Here is a 17,974-nt window from a genome sequence, read left to right on the forward strand (position 1 = left end):
TAGTGCCAAGCGTGCGCCCCCTGCAAGTGCTGAAAGGAGCACCCACAGTCCACTTGCTGATATGCAAATTGAAGATGTCACTGTTGAAGTACAACAGGATGAGGATACTGGTGTAGCTGGCGCTGAGGAGGAAGTTGGCGAGGAGGATTCTGATGGTGATGTGGTTTGTTTAAATCAGGCTCCGGGGGAGACAGTTGTTGTCCGTGGGATGAAAAAGCCCATCAGGGTCATGCCTGGGCAGAAGACCAAACATTCCACCTCTTTGGTCTGGCAATATTTCTATCCAAATCCGGACAACAACTGTCTTGCCATATGTACCATATGTAAAGGTGACATAAGTAGGGGTAGGGACGTCAACCACCTAGGAACATCCTCCCTTATACGGCACCTGCAGCGCGTTCATACAAAGTTACTGTCAAGTTCAGAAACTTTGGCTAAGACCGTAAGCAGTCCAGGGAGACCTAAATCCCGTTGTCCCTGTTGTATCCAAGCGCCTGCAAACCACACCGTCAACTCCCTCCTCGTCAATTTCCTCCTTAGTCAGGATCGGAAGTAGTCCTGCAGGCCATGTCACTGGCATGACTGACTCTCCTATCCGGGATTCCTCCGGAGGATCCAGCATTGCTACGCCTACTGCTGCCGCTGCTGCTGTTGCTGCTGCTGGGAGTCGTTCATCATCCCAGAGAGGAAGTAGGAACACCACTACTTTTACTAAACAATTGACCCTCCAACAGTCCTTAGCGAGGAGGATGAAGTACGACAGCAGTCATCCTGAAGCAAAACGTATAACTGAGGCCTTGACTGCAATGTTGGTGTTAGACGTGTGTCCGGTATCCGCCATTAGTGCAGTGGGATTTAGACAATTGATGGAGGTAGTGTGTCCCCGGTTCCAAATCCCGTCTAGATTCCACTTCACTAGGCAGGCGATACCGAGACTGTACAGAAACGTCAGAAAAAGTGTCCTCAGTGTCCTGAAAAATGCCGTTGTACACAATGTCCACTTAACCACGGACATGTGGACAAGTGGAACAGGGCAGACTAAGGACTATATGACTGTGACAGCCCACTGGGTAGATGTATCACCTTACGCAGCAACAGCAGCAGCGTCACCAGTAGCAGCATCTCAGAAACGCCAGCTCGTTCCAAGGCAGGCTAAGCTGTGTATCACCGGTTTCAGTAAGAGGCACACCGCCGACAACCTCTTAGAGAAACTGAGGGAAATCATCGCCCAGTGGCTTACCCCACTTAGACTCTCCTGGGGATTTGTGATATCTGACAACGCCACCAATATTGTGCGGGCATTACATCTGGGCAAATTCCAGCACGTCCCATGTTTTGCTCACACAATAAACTTGGTGGTGCAGAATTTTCTGAAAAGCGACAGGGGCGTGCAGGAGACGCTTTGGGTGGCCCGAAAAATTTCTGGCCACTTTCGCCATTCAGCGACTGCGTGCCGAAGACTGGAGTGCCAGCAAACACTCTTGAACCTGCCCCGCCATCACCTGAAGCAAGACGTTGTGACGCGGTGGAACTCAACCCTCTATATGCTTCAGAGGATGGAGAAGCAGCAAAAGGCCATACAAGCCTATACATCCACCTATGACATAGGCAAAGGAGGGGGTATGCACCTGACTCAAGCGCAGTGGAGAATGATTTCTGTGTTGTGCAAGGTTCTCCAGCCCTTCGAACTTGCCACACGTGAAGTCAGTTCAGACACTGCCAGCTTGAGTCAGGTCATTCCCCTCATCAGGCTTTTGCAGAAGCAGCTGGAGAAAGTGAAGGAGGAGCTAAGACGGAGCGATTCCGCTCGGCATGTGGGACTTGTGGATGAAGCCCTTCATTCGCTTTGCCAGGATTCCAGGGTGGTCAATCTGTTGAAATCAGACCACTACATTTTGGCCACCGTGCTCGATCCTAGGTTGAAAGCCTATGTGGTGTCTCTCTTTCCGGCCGACACAAGCCTGCAGAGGTGCAAAGACCTGCTGGTGAACACACTGTCAGCTGAAGCGGAACGTGACACGTCAACAGCTCCTTCTTCATTTTCTCCCGCAACTGGGGCTGCCAGGAAAAAACTTAGGTATCCTAAGCAACCCGCTGGCGGTGATGCAGGGCAGGCAGGACCAAGTTTGGACATCTGGTCCGGACTGAAGGACCTGGCAACAATTTCTGACATGTCTACTGTCACTGCATATGATACTGTCACCATTGACAGAATGGTGGAGGATTACATCGATGACAGCATCCAAGTAGGCATGTCAGACAGTCCATACCTGTACTGGCAGGAAAAAGAGGCAATTTGGAGGCCCCTGTGCAAACTGGCTCTATTTTACCTGAGTTGCCCCCCCTCCAGTGTGTACTCAGAAAGAGTGTTTAGTGCAGCCGGGAACCTTGTCAGCGAAAGGCGTAGGAGGTTGCTTCCACAGAATGTGGAGAAGATGATGTTCATCAAAATGAATTATCAGCTCTTCCAGGGAGACCAGCCTCCAGAACGTACAGAGGGACCTGTGGTGGTGGATTCCAGTGGGGACGAGTTAATACTCTGTGAGGATGAGGATGTACACACTGAAGAGGGTGAGGAATCGGTGGATGAGGAGGATGAGGATGACATCTTGCCTCCGTAGAGCCAGTTTGTGCAGGGACAGATTAATTGCCAGCTTGTTTTGTGGGGGCCCAAACGAACCAATCATTTCAGCCACAGTTGTGTGGCAGACCCTGGCGCTGAAATGATTGGTTTGTTAAAGTGTGCATGTCCTGTTTATACAACATAAGGGTGGGTGGGAGGGCCCAAGGACAATTCCATCTTGCACCTCTTTTTTTTCTTTGCATTATGTACAGCTTGGGGCCTAGTTTTTCAAACTGCCATCCTGTCTGCCACTGCAGTATCACGCCTAGATGGGTCACGTGTTGTGCCGCCCACTCGTGTCGCTTAGCATAGTCATCCAGCTACCTCGGTGCAACCTTTTGGACATAAAAACACTATTGTGAGGTGTTCAGAATAGACTGGAAATGAGTGGAAATTAGGGTTATTGAGGTTAATAATAGCATAGGAGCAGAAAAACCTACAAATTCTGTGATTTTAGCTGTTTTTATGCTTTTTTTCAAAAAAATACAGATCCAAAACACAAAACCCAGAACCCAAAACACGGAAGGGTGGTTTTGGCAAAACCAATCCAGATCCAAAACACGAAGAAAGATCCAAAACCAAAACACAAAACACGAAAAGTGGCCGGTGCACACCCCTAATATATATATATATATCAAAATAACGCCGGCACTCCACAAATAAATACACTGTACATGCCTGGGTGCCCTCTGATGGTCCCAATGGATCAAAGATATACATGCAAATAACAGCGGCACTCACAGGACTTGTAAAGAAGACTCCAGACTCCCAAGGTCAAGTTCAACGTTTCAGGCAAACGACTTTTATCAAGAACTTGATAAAAGTCGTTTGACTGAAACATTGAACTTGACCATGGGAGTCTGGAGTCTTCTTTACAAGTCCTGTGAGTGCCGCTGTTATTTGCATGTTGCATGTGTGTATATATATATATATATATACATAGCGATGGATGTCACTCGGATAAAAACCATGTACCAAATCTGAGGTGGATCAACGTTTCAGGGCGCAAACCCCTTTATCAAGACAAGATCAAGGGGTTTGCGCCCTGAAACGTTGATCCACCTCAGATTTGGTACACGGTTTTTATCCGAGTGACATCCATCGCTATGCATATATGATACCTGGGTATTCTGGATGGGCACCGGGACTGTTGTTACTTTAAGGTCAGTGGAGTGCCGGACATTGTGCTTGTTATATATATATATATTAAAGAATAGCACTACTAATGGATTCATGGGAAAACGCACTTATCACATGTTCATGTGATGCTTGATGAGTGCAGCATTTATAGAATTAAATATAATGGGAGGTTTATGTTACACTGATCAATGGCCTTATTGCTTATTGACGGCTAACTGGTTCTTTAAACTGAGAAAATATACTTACAGGATTTTCTTTTACTTTACGTTTAACTATTAATGATCAGTAACAATTACTGATTAAATGCAGTTAAACAAATCATCTGTTAAGCATAGGAATACCATTGTTAAACTCAGATGGAATGTTTGTACAAACAATTAATTTTTGATCTTTCCTGTTACCTATCCTTAATCACTGCAGTGGAAGTAGATTATTTAAAAAATTTACTACATCCGAATGTGACATCTTATTAATGCAGGCCATTGCCTTTTTAACTAACGTGACAATTAGTAGGGACATTGACTCATTTTAGTGCATGTTATATAGAGTACAGGTCTTGTGATTCCTCGCATCTTTCTTCCAGACAGTGAGCTATTTCATCTATTTAATTAGACTTTCTCCTGGCGATTCAGGACCTGATTCAGAGGTGGTCGCAGTATCGATGGTTGCGCAGTTGAGTGATTATTCGGTACTGTACATGTGTAAAATGTCCTTAAGACCCCAAAGACGCATACATAGCACAGAGTGTACTCAGAGACCGCCGCTGTATATGAAATCGCTCAAATTTGAGCTGGCGGAATAAAACCATGGACATTCCTGGGAGGTGGCTTGAAGTGATCGCAAAAAAAGCCAGTCTCATGGGCGTGTTATGGGAGTGTCCGTGAACGTGGCGGCGCTCTGAATCGCAGATCTGCAGCCACAGAGGCTATGATTATAGAAAGTTCAGAAAGAGACACTGCACCTGCCATAGGTTGTCATAAGTGGCGATAGTGATCGCGATGGTGCACCGATGGTGGAATGTCTAAGTCCACCTGCAGATTTGCACTGACCGCGTACATTGTAAGTGGACGTCACTGGGCTTGCAATTTCTGGCGCTCACACTTACACAAGGGTAAGGCTGAGACTAGCATTTGCATATTATCGCAGCTGCAAATCCAAAATAAATGGCAGCCGCACACGCATTAGCGTCCACCTCTGAATCAAGCCCTCGTTTACTAGCAATTTGCTGCTGAGCATCACCGGAATGTACAGCTGTGCACATTATCAGCCATTTACTGTACTACTCAGCTCTATGTGGTGCGAGGAAAAACTTGTGATGTGGATGGACGTATTGTGCCTCATCCCCACCATCACGTTGAATAGAATCGCCACCATGGTGTGATAAAGTACAGTATATGTTCTTTTTTTCTATAATGTTTATGAATCTTGATTTTTTTTTTTTCACCAGGCCCAACTCTGGTCATCACTGAATATTGCTGTTTCGGAGATCTGCTGAATTATCTGAGAAGAAAGCGCGATTCCTTCATCTGCCCAAAATTTGAAGACCATTCAGAAACTGCCCTTTATAAGAACCTTCTTAACTCACGGGATCATGTTTGGTGAGCAGAGAGACGTTTTTCATATATTTTTTACAAATGGTACTAATTAAAAAGTAGCAGGATTAGAGCGAACTCATACTTTGTCCAGATATGTTTTGTAGATAGATAGATCAAAGTAGGAATGTGTGCTTTTTGCATCCATTTATTTAATTTAATGACTATTAAATCCAATTTTTGCATGTTGGTGTGAGAGTGCACACAGTCAACAGAGATCTTGCAAATCCGCACACTTACCCCACGCTGGGAACAACTGTGCAAGTGACTTTACAAAACAGAATTTGATCTGTTCGACCCAGATGGCTCTTATGGTCTGAATGACTAAATATAAAGTGTGTGCTAACTTAGAACTTTTTTTAAATAAAATTACTGTTATTGACTGAAGGTGCCCAGACGGATCGTGCTGTCACCGCCGGCAATTGTGCGGTCCCCGCTGACCGCACGATATGCCGGCTCCCCCCTCCTTCATCTGAATGGGATCGTACATCGCATCCCAGATCAGATGAACATGCAGGAAGACTTGGGGATCCGATTTACGATCCTGCAGGAGTGCGCAGCACGATATCAAGTATGATATCGTGACCATACACGGCACGATATAGCACCTATATCATTCTGATCCGTTCGATCGGCACGTGTATCATGCCGTGTATGGGGGTCTTAAGAGTAAATGTTTCAATAATATTATACACAAGTGAAATAAATATATATCCAGTTGAAATATATCCTTATGCTTGGTAATGTCACTCAAGTAAAATAATTTGGAGAGTAGTGATATCACTTCTGCATAATATTACTTCTATTTGGGGAGTGTGATGTCACTTGGGTTATATAACTTATCTTCAGCGTCTACTGTGATGGAATGTGTAGCTGTCAGTAAAGGCAAAAGACACCTGGATATGAAGATGAACTCATACAAGCATCTTAGTGCTGTAAGGCAGTAATGCTAGCCACTACACCATGCATGCTGCCCGTTATAAAGAATACCATACCCTCTTATTGTTAAAATAAAATCATATTAGAAGTAGGGATGTGCGCCCACCCCCGTGTTTTGGTTCTGGATCTGTATCTCCTTCAAGGTTTTGGATCTGGATTTGGTTTTGCAAAACCACCCTCAAGTGTTTTGGTTTTGGATCTAAATTAAAAAAAACAGCTAAAATCATGTAATTTATACAATCCAAAACCCAAAATTAGGATTTAAAATCCGAATTCCGAACCGCAAAAAGATCAGAACCACAACACAGATTTACCCGAATCTCCTCAGGAGATCAGAACCGCGACTCAGATTTACCCGGATTCACAAAATTCGGGTGGATTCTGATTTCTGGAGAACCGAACCGCACATCTCTAATTAGAAGTTACCTTTAGAGTAAAAGCCTTGTGCTTTTATTTGGTCACGCTGCACCTGTGCACTTACCCCTTTTACTTTCTCCTTCCCGGGAAGGGGCGTGCTTTTTACATCATTATGCAATCGCATCATTTTAGCCCGTCCCCTCCCTATGGACCCACGATAATGCTATTATCTCCCCATCCTGCCAATTTTACTAGGAAGAGGGTGGGATTTGGAAAATCCACCCACTCTTCCCGGGGTCCGGGGGACTACTCAGAAAATTGTGAGTCTCCCGCACATTTATGGGAGAGTAGGTAAGTATGCTCTGTGGCCTCTTCTATCCTTCTATTTTAAATTAGGGGTTAATTATTCTAATTATCTGGACTGTCTATTGCCGTACCATGTATTCAGTCATATCAACATATTTAAGAGCAGAAGGAATGTACCTGACCTATTAGCAGCATATGTAGAAGGTCATGTTACATGTAAACAATATTGGCTTCAAATTTCCCCAGAGACGGGTCTATTGTTCATCACTCGCTGTCATCCCCCCGATACTAATTGTTATAACTTCTGCTCCCAGCATATGTTATGACTTTATAGGACAGTGGAGCGTACCTGATGCTGCTATCCTGCATAAATAAACCAGCATATGACACATAAGAAGCCTTTGTAAAAAAAAATGTAGGTAGGATTTGAAGACAGCAATTCATGTATGAAATAAAAGGGACTATTACTCTCTATGGCTTTGTTGTTGAAACCAATGGTTGTGTCTCAGTGAGCTTCTGCAATTAGTATTTAGACGTGCATCCTGTGCTGCAGTTACTGAAGAATATGGATGTCAGGAGTTGTTATGCTTTCCTCTTGCCAAGTAAAACAATTCATATCCTTGTCTTTGTTCTTGGAATCTTCATTTGTGGAGCTGTAAATAGGGACAGTGTTTTCAATCCTATCCTTCCTCTTGTGTTCCAGTGATGGAATCAGCGAGTACATGCATATGAAGCCGGGAGTACCTTATGTAGTGCCAACTAAGCCAGATAAGAGGAAATCAGGTAAGTTGCATTCATTCTCCAAAATTGGTTTTACAACGGCTTTAGCCATTAGTATTCAGCAGACGTTTACATGCACGTCATTTGGAAGAAACACAATTTACACCAAAGTGAAAGCTAAACTTATTATAGTTGTTATGAAATTGCCATATTTCTTCAAACTGGGCATTTTTTGTTTAAGTTTCACATAGTTTTATTGTGGAAAAATAAAGAGGTAATTGCTCAGAACCAAGACACGCTTATTTAAGACTTCAGTATAACTGTTTAAACCGTTTATCTTGAATAGGTCCTTATGTTGATCGAGATGTCACCATTGCAGTGCCTGAAGAGGATGATTTAGCTCTAGATACAGAAGATCTGATTAGTTTTTCATATCAAGTTGCACAGGGCATGAACTTTCTGGCGTCTAAAAATGTAAGTTAGTACACAGATGCGTACAGACACACATACGCTTGTACGTGACATACAAGGCAAAGATACAGCTGCAAAAAGAAATATATGGACTGATTATCTGCGTGGTTTATGCAGTTGTCTTTAAAGTAATCTCAGCAGTACTTATAGGCAAAAATACAACCATGCCCATTCTTGCGCTGTTAATATTTTCAGACATCTTTATAAATTATACTTAGTTGGACAAGTGGCAACAGATACATTTTACACACTGATCCATATGGCCAGCTGAATATTCCATATATACTCACTGTAACATAAATGCAATAATGATGCACAAATAGGCACTAGTCTTGTACTCGCTTTCTTTCATTCTAAGTTAAAGTTACAGTTATGTCCTTGCTCGTCTAGCCTCAATACGCCATGCAGCGCGATATGCCTGGCGTGAGTGAGCCGTTAGGTCCCATGGAGCTCTGCTATCGGCGGGCTTTTTTTTTTTTTTTTTCCAGAAAATGCATCTAAGTCGCAGTGGGAGACTGTGCTGATTAATCTGATATGTGATACTTGTATATCTGTGTGTGACTGAGGCCCTGATTCAGAATCGGACCCTCGCTCTGAATCAGGGCGTCTTTTTTCTTTTTTATGGAGCGGCCTCCTGGCCGCTCGCATTGCTGTGGGTTGCCACCCACAGCTAATGCGAGCGTCCAGGATGATGGTCGCGATGGTCAAGACCATCGCGACCAACCGACTTGCAACGAGACCCTTGTGGTAGGGTCTCGTGGCCGCAAGCCCCAGAGAGCTTTAGGCTCAGACAGAGCCGAAAGCTCTCCCACTGACATCACTTGTGATGTCAGTGGGGCCGCCCCCAAACGGTAGGCGTTCTCATGGGAACGCCTCCGTCTGGGCAGCCACCCCCCCCGGCCCGCCCACCAAAGGGGGCGTGCTGTCACTCAACATCGACAGCATGCCCCCTTTGGTGCGAGACCCGGAGCGACGGATTGCCCGTCGCCATCCGGGTCTCACGCATGCGCACGACGGAGGCGGCTCCGTCGTGCGCATGCGCTCTGGGCCACCATCGACCCGGTTGCGAGTGCTCAGCGCTTGCGACACATGGCCCTGAGACTAAACGGAACGTGGCTGGCATGGTAAATAGCTGTGGCCGCTGTATTGAAGCACTTTGCATGCTGATATACCAAGGTCACATATCCAATTAATCAGCACAGTCTCCTGGTACGTCCTAGTCGCATCACATTGGTACATGGATGCATTTCAGCACAAAAAAGACGCCTGGTTCTAGCAAAGTCTCACTGGACCAGGAGGACCAAGAGGGGCTGTTTGATGCGACTGTAGCAAAGATGAGTGAAGACACATCTGTATTTCAAAACCACTATCCACTTTCACGTTTATGTCTTCAATTATTATTACCAATGTCTAATATTCACCTCAGATTTTTTCCTAGAATTTTTGCATTTGCATTAGCTCCTATAGAGTCTGAAGTTATTTACTTAATTATACAATTTGTCACATTTTTATTTAAAAGCGAGAACATTTTTATTATCATTATTTACAGATGAATAAAGGGAATGTGTATAGGTCAGTTAAGTAAGTCCCCAGGCAAATTCCATTTTCAGTAAATTAGAAAATGGAATTATTAAAGTGGAACATAGCACTACACATATTTTTTTTTCTATTTTACTCATCTCTACATGAAATTTAGTTTCACATAAAATCTATTCTCGAGGGTTGTTTGCTTGCTGCGTGAGGTGTTTTTCTTCTCCTATTCTTACCTAATTTGCTTTATTTTTATTTATTTTTTATAGTGCATTCACCGAGACCTTGCAGCAAGAAATATCCTCCTCACTCATGGACGAATAACAAAAATCTGCGACTTCGGCCTGGCTAGAGACATCAAAAATGACTCAAATTATGTGGTTAAAGGAAATGTAAGTCAAATCAGGTGTAATTCAGTTAGGGTTACTCAGCGTTCTCAAATTCACTTATAAAACATTGAGAAGATAGCAAATCACATCAGGACACTCTCTCTTGTAGAGTACATAATGATTTGGTGATATAATGTAAAACTTCATGTAAAAATGACACTTTAGTAGACCTTTCAGACACACTTTTATTGTCCGTAATGGAAGTATTGTACATAATGTACATTTTACAGAAAAAAAAATAATGTATCGACCGTTTTAAACCGATTAACAATTGACGGAAAAGGTAATACAGCTGGAATTATTGGATAGGAATACATCAGAACCTATATTTATAAGATATTTCTTTTTCTAATATTTCACTCAGTGATAAATAGACAAGCTTTGTTAAATTACACATTGGAATATAATTTTCTTTATTCCTGTATTCTTTCTTGGAAACATTTCCACTAAATACATTGTCACAAATATCAAATAGTAATGTTGTATACAGAAGGGTCAGCCATTTTCTGGAAACCAACCAATAGTAATGAGAACTAGTAACACCATTGATGCATGGGACACAAAGGGCAGAATTCAATTGTTTATGCTGTCCGGATCTCCCGTCTAAAGTGACAGGAGATCGCGGGCTGCTATTCAATTGCTGCCATTTTTCACGCTAATCGTGCCCAAAGTGGTTGGGTTTAGCTGCGTAAAGCAGCTACCCCCGACCAAAGTGCTGGGTGCAACCGCGAAAAGTGATATTTGGGTGCCCAAACAGGTCACTTTTCGCACATTTCAGCTCTCACCCCTCTGGGGCTGCGAGCTGATATGGAGCGCTGACAGCTGATCGCGCCCGACAGGAGCAACAATTGAATAGCTCCGTCGGGCGTGATGGGGGCTGGAAACAATTGAATTCCGCCCATAGCGTTCATTCACTACTGGTTTAACTCTATAATGGTGGACTCCGTTGTGTTCATGTGATGGGTCCTCTTTTAGAACCAAAATAGCATTTTTCTTGTCCCCAAACCTTTAATTAGCAAGATTATTCACAGATCCCACTTTCATTTTTAATAAAGTAGGTGCTGAAATCTAAACTTGTCTTTTCTGAAAAATGACTCTATCATAGAAAGCAGTTGAAGCTTCAAACAAACCTTGAATTTAGTTTGATTTACATTATCTATGGCAAATCAGCATAAAACCACGTCTGACTAGATATATAGTGTATAGACTGTGTATATTTATGTAGTGTATGTATATAGTTTATAAACTATGGGTCACCTTTAGATTTAAAGGCACATCAATTATAGAACTTGATGCATAGTTCATAAAACGCATACAGTATTATCAAGCCTTTTTATCTTTTTTCAGATATGAAAAAAGCACATTTCACCTTCGAAAATAGATCAAATCTTAAATGCACAACACGGGAACAGCCACAAGAGATATATAAATGTGTCATGAAATTCAGCCCTTGTTAAACTGATAAGTAACAGATCAAACTGCAAATTTTTCTAGTGAGACCAGGCATATTTATTTTTTGTTTAAAAAAAAAAAAGTGATTTTCATATGTCAAGTAATGTAAGCAAAGCCTGAACCGAAATTATAGACAACCTTACGAAAAAAGAAGTTTTGGTTAAAAAACGAAAACAAATGGCATCTTTGCAAGAATCTTGCTGGGAAACAAATACAAGGAGCCCATACTGTTGTGGTCTGACCTTTCCTGTAACTGGGGCAATATATTAGCAAAAGATTTGAATAGGAGATTAGTAAAAATGTTTTTTTAGGTCAGACTATTTGTTTTACCTAGATACGCTACTTTTAAAGAAACGATAACTTTATATAACTAATTATATATTTTATATGTATCCATTAGCTTTATTGCTAATGGCATTATATGTTAATGTGGTTTAGCAAGTGATCTAGATAACAGTTTCTCAACATGGCTCTTCCACCTCTATAGCGTTAGATACAGATTTATACAATATTTATTGAGAAATATGCAGCTCCCAAAGCTATTTATCAATCAGATCTTCAAATATTGTTTTTCAATAGGCTCGGCTCCCGGTGAAGTGGATGGCACCTGAAAGTATATTTCATTGCGTGTACACATTTGAAAGTGATGTCTGGTCTTATGGGATCCTACTTTGGGAGATCTTTTCTCTAGGTATGTTGTGTTTGGATGTTGGGCAAAAAAAAACCCATTGAAACCAAGAAGTTTGAAATGCATTAATTATTCACCTAATTATTCTATGTTTAACACAAGTTCATTAAAACAAACTGAACTGTACAGAAACTGAATATATACACAATCCACGCAGTGTTTCCTAGAAATTCATTTTTTTATAGCTGATAATCTTAAAGAATAAAATTGTATTATTAATTTCTTTTATGATAGAAGTAATATAAGTTAAGACACTTTATTTGTTTTTTGCGTTTTGAAATATTAACTTAAGATTTTGTAGAATTCTTTGTTATTGAGGTTTTTTTTTTTGCAAATTATGTTTATTGAATACTAACACAAAATACAACAAATACAGCACATCATAAGAAAATAAAATAATAAGAATTTGTTATTGAGTTAATCATGAGGCCCGTCAGCTGTAACTGCACCCATTTCATTATTTTCAGTGTAACACTCCCCATACTATAGTTTTCTTCTCCAGCAATTCCTGTCCTGTTGTAACACTTTGTTGTCTGATTAATGTACAGGAAGCAGCCCCTATCCTCGCATACCGGTGGACTCCAAGTTCTACAGAATGATAAAGGATGGTTACCGCATGCTAAGCCCAGAATGTGCCCCGGCTGAACTGTAAGTAACCGCAGAACACTTTACCTGTTTTCTTGTGAATTTTTAACTGGGGGTTTAGATTGCAGAGTCTATAACAGGGAAAAAAAATAAATAAATATATATATATATATATATATATATATATATATATATGTGTGTAGCAATAACAGCAAATCCAGCTTAAAGGATGCAAATTTACACCCAGACAAAGCAATGCTGTGATGCCGGAGAACATTACGGGCTGCTTTTGCACATAATACACTGATACTGGGCAGATTTTTTTTTTATACTGCGATTTACATTTGAAATAGAACATTAGTGTTCCTTTCTAGGTCCAGCATGCCATACTGTAAAGAGGTGCGCACGAAAAGGGGGCGTGGTTACCAGAAAAAGAGGGCATATCCTTAAGACGCGACCCCTTTTCATTAGTCTTGGGCATGTGCCCAGCACCTACAGGATTTTGTATTGGGATTACCATGGAAATCTTATGACATCATTATAATGTCACCAAGACTTTCTATCAGGTTAAAGGCAACCATATCAGAGCATGAAAGACCTATTCCAGTACCCCTCTAGATTTGTAGATCATCGGCAGTAAGGATCTGCTGCTAGTTCGCATATCAGCTTACATTATATTACTATTATAAAGTAATCTAATGTGATATGTGGGGGCTGGATCGGATAATATCAGCATTGTAGCAAATGAAAGTCATGTATTACCAGGAAATAATATTGCTTGGGAAGACTTAAAAAAAATAAAGAAAAAAATATTCCCAGTGAAACCAATGCCAAAAATATCTAAAAATGATCTGATCATGAAAAGGTAAAAACATTCTGGTCATTAGAAAAACGTAGTAAACACAAGCGTCCTGGGTGCTTTTCTGATTAATTTCTTGGAATAAAATAGGGTTTAAATTGATATCTCGTATAGTGTTTCTGTACTCTCGTGGTTGTAACTAACATGCGATCAGTGAAGTAACTGCTTCTGTGTAATGAGGTCTTTGATGTTTATATAGCACAAATCCCTATTTATATATTTATGCCACGGGGGCCTATTCATTTAAGAGTCTTATTATCTGTCCAAATGATTCACATAATATATGTATCTCAGAATATCTTGAGAAATGTGTTCTGGTGGCTAAAATCCTCTTGTGTGATGTATAAATAAATCACCGTGTTACTAAAACATATCATTTGATTTTTTTCAGGTATGAAATCATGAAGAGTTGCTGGAACTCAGACCCACTGAAGCGACCAACCTTTAAGCAGATTGTACAGATGGTGGAACAGCAGCTGTCGGACAGCAAGGGGCATGTAAGTGCAATTCTCCCTACACCTAAATGGGACTATGGGCTTGATTCAGAGATGGACGCAATGGCAATATTTACGCAGTTGAGCAATGTTTTGCTACTGCATATGTGCAAAAAGTCTCGAAAATCTTTACTGTGCACGCGGGGACCAATGTGAGTGATGCCGTTCACAATTGCGTACAGTATAGCTCACACTTGAAAAGGGTTTTGCGATCCCTGGGAGTTTCAGGGTGGAGGCTGGGAGGTGACCTTAAGTGATCTCAAAAGAGGCCATTTCCTGGGCATGCTGTGGGAGTGTCACAGGTGTGTCTATAAACGCTGCTGCGTTTCCAATCGCACATCCAATGCTTCAGACGCCATGTGTAGTTGGATTAGAGGAGAGTAGCTAGAGTAAAGCCCAGGCTACCGCAAATGTTGATGATGCAACCAATGTTATTACCTCGATGTTGGTGTGTTTACACTCTTCATCTCAAATGCACAGACAATGCAGACTTTCACCGCTCATACACTCCCATCGCACTGTCCCACACAAAAGGAAGGCTGAGAATAGCATTTGCATATTCCCGCAGCCTCTATTGCCAGAACGGCTGGGACCGCGGCTGCATTACCAATCATCTCTGAATCAGGCCCTATGCTCTGTAATGGTATTAGCAAGTGAGTTTCTTATGAGATGCAGAAGTGCCTGAAATGCTATAATAGGTTATCAGGCTACAGTGCTAAACCTTGTTATTTAAATTGACTTTTATTACTTAACTATTCCTGTAATATTTCTTCATACACATAATAGTACACACCCATATACAGTAGATACAATAACATATTATAATGTTTGAAATTCATCCATGATTAGGGGGAGATGTACTAAGCTCTGGAAAGTGATAAATTGGAGAGTGATAAACTGTCAGCCACTCAGTTCCTAACTGTCATGTTACAGGCTGTGCTTGAAAAATGACAGTTGGGAGCTGATTGGCTGGTGGTTTATCACTCTCCAGTTTAGCACTTCTCAGAGCTTAGTACATCTGGCCCTAGGTCAGTACTTTTCTGAACCACTAACCCTGTTGCAGTTTAGGTCATTGTAAACTAACTTAAGGAAGAGCCGCGGGTCCGATATTGTGGAATAAAGTATAGCAGTAAGGCCTAGGGATGATCAGCTGCTGTTAAAACTATGTGTACAGAAAAGATTCAATCTTAGGGGGGGAATTCAGTTGAACGTGATGACTGCTTAACCCGATAGCCAGACATTGCTACCTGTCTTGTGTACCTCCATTAGGTGCGAGGAAAAATTGGTAATGTTACGGGTCACAAAGTGCCTTTTTGCCTGATCCCCTAGAGCGTCTTGGGGCACTTTGCGGCCATCATGCTGTATTGTATTCCCCTGATGCTATGTGATCAGTGCTATAAGATGGGACTTCTCATATGAAGCTTCTGGACTCTATTTATTGTAATTTTCTTGTGTCCTTTCTGCACTAAAGTCAGAAACACTTAGGGGCAGACTTAAAAAGACAGCTTGGTGGAAATGTATCAAACCTTAGAGAGAGATAGAGTGGAGAAGTTGGCTATACAACAATTCAGCTTCTAACAGTCATTTTATAGACTTTGCTAGATAAAATGATAGGTAGAAGCTGATTGGCTGCTATGGTAACATCTTAATTTTTTCTCTCTCGAAGGTTTCATACATCCCACCTCTAAAATGGTAAAGTGGAGCTCTTGTCCATAGCAACCAATCAGATGCCAGCTATCATTTTCTAAACTGTACTGGATACATGAAAACTCGAATCTGATTGGAGCTATGGGCAAAATCTCCACTTTACCTTTGGAGAAGTTGTAATAATTCTAGCCAATTGCATGCATTTCTAGACCAGAGATGAGCCTGATGGGGCCTTCTGGGATATGTAGTTCCACAGTTACTGTATAACTACAGTTAGGCTAAGCTTGTACTATAGCTGCACAACAATCTGTGCAAACAATAATCTTGTCTCCAATTGTTTTCTTGGAACCAGGCATTTTCAAACAGCTCCCCTGTATGTCCGAATCATGCGCCAGTGGATCACTCGGTGAGGATAAATTCGGTGGGGAGCAGCACCTCATCTACTCAGCCATTACTAGCACACCGGGATCAATGAGTAGCCCATCATGTCACCTCAAGCTGCTTGTGGATTTCCTCATTTTCATACACCAAATGTTCCAGTGCTACCACTGTCCTGTACAGAGAGAAAGTGGGAAACTGAGCTAATTTCAGGAAGAGCCGTCACTGCCATCGGTGATCCAGGCATCAAACTTCTCCCCTCCGAGCAATGTGATACCTGAGCAAACTGTGACATCTATCTACAATCAAAAAATATTTGTTGTTGTTGTTTGTTACTGGAGACAAGGTAGTATTGACTTATTAGAACACAGTCCAGCTCTGCATAAAGCTCAGCAACCATGACAGGTACCTGCCGAAGACTATAAAGGTTGAGATCCATGCTTACTCCTACTGACATTCCAGTTCTGAGCGCTTTGATAGAGACTTGAAGAAGTTAAGATGTTCAGCTGTAGCATTAGAAAACGTTGAAGTGCGTTTGCAAAACAGATGCAAATCTGCTACTGAACGGTTCCTGCTGTATAACTTCACACACATACTTCTCCAGTCCATTGCTACTGAATCAGTTCTCCTATACGGTCTCATACATGCAGATATTTATTGTTCATTCTCATGCACTTAATCACATTGATAGATGCAAGAAATGTTATAGTTATTACACTTAAATTATTTGGGTAAGTAAGTTTCATCTTCAGTACCAGAGGGATGTCATGCCTTATGTAGATAATGCTTAGCTTGAAGCGAGAACTCCCAATTGGCTTACTGCAGAACTACAGCTTCCATCATCCTCGATTACGTTTTACCTAGACCAGGATAAAAGGAGTAGTAGAAGATAGACTGGCCGTTGTATCCTAGCAACAGCTGTCAATAGCTTAACCCTATATTACTGTTAACCCTTTCTTTGATAGCTTGTGGTTCTTCTACAGAAAGGTTCGCTGAGGCATCGCCCCGAATTTGCACTGCATTTGTCTCCGCTGTTTTTGCACCTTTTAATATGTTGAAATGTTTTCTGGGGGGGAAAAAATAAAAAAATGCTTTGACCTTCCTGCTCCTGGCCGACTGCGCTGTTCAGGGAGTGAGGTGGAAAATTCCACTGTGTGATCCTGGACAGATCACCTCAATATGCGTGCTAACCAAACCATTAATACTAAGGTACTTTGGGGGGCCACTTAGTCGGACACATTTATTTGAATAGTTTAAGATGTTATATTTTTGTACATTTTTTACGGCAACTGTTACTTTCAGTGTGACTTGATGTTACAGTTTCTTCTTTCATTTTGTGTTATTTTGTTTCTGTAAATATGGAATATATTGTAATGATTTCTTTGGAACCCCCAGCTTTTCCCCACACCAAATATTCAAAGTATTTTTGTATGTATGTAAATAGGTGTAAGTAGTGTTGCAAGTTTCCAAAACATTTGGGGTATTGTTGTCAGAACAATTGTTAATAATAAACGGTTCTGTCATGTTACATGACACTTTGCCTTTTTATGTGGTGGGTTTATGTTCGGTTGATAAGATAATGTCATTGGATGGATGGATATATGGATGACTGGATGGATGGATGGATACAAGGTTCAAGAAGATCCAGATTTGTCCACACAGACCCAGAATTGTAGGGGCGTAATGCTGCTCTTTATTTTAGCATGTTGCTAATATATTTTCTTATGTTCCTGCAGGACATTGGTAATTTAGTTATTGTTTTATTATAGTTATGTGGCAAAATATATTTGTTCAATGCAAATGG

The 17,974-nt window shown here is 41.5% G+C and overlaps 1 protein-coding gene across 1 annotated transcript in view; it reads left to right on the plus strand.

The window, feature by feature from the left end:
• KIT (KIT proto-oncogene, receptor tyrosine kinase) overlaps positions 1–17,716 on the plus strand; it is a gene marked incomplete at its 5' end in the record, with an annotated part of 30,556 nt that extends 12,840 nt beyond the window's left edge. The window contains 8 exons of the mRNA XM_088478782.1: positions 5,211–5,361; positions 7,661–7,740; positions 8,024–8,151; positions 9,948–10,070; positions 12,099–12,210; positions 12,756–12,855; positions 14,043–14,148; positions 16,145–17,716. Coding sequence (XP_088334908.1) covers positions 5,211–5,361; positions 7,661–7,740; positions 8,024–8,151; positions 9,948–10,070; positions 12,099–12,210; positions 12,756–12,855; positions 14,043–14,148; positions 16,145–16,267 — 923 coding nt within the window. The remainder of the gene's footprint in view (positions 1–5,210; positions 5,362–7,660; positions 7,741–8,023; positions 8,152–9,947; positions 10,071–12,098; positions 12,211–12,755; positions 12,856–14,042; positions 14,149–16,144) is intronic.
• Between the last annotated feature and the right edge of the window lie 258 nt (positions 17,717–17,974).

Source organism: Taudactylus pleione, unplaced genomic scaffold (assembly GCF_031769625.1).
Source record: "Taudactylus pleione unplaced genomic scaffold, aTauple2 ptg000218l, whole genome shotgun sequence".
NCBI lineage: Eukaryota > Metazoa > Chordata > Amphibia > Anura > Myobatrachidae > Taudactylus > Taudactylus pleione.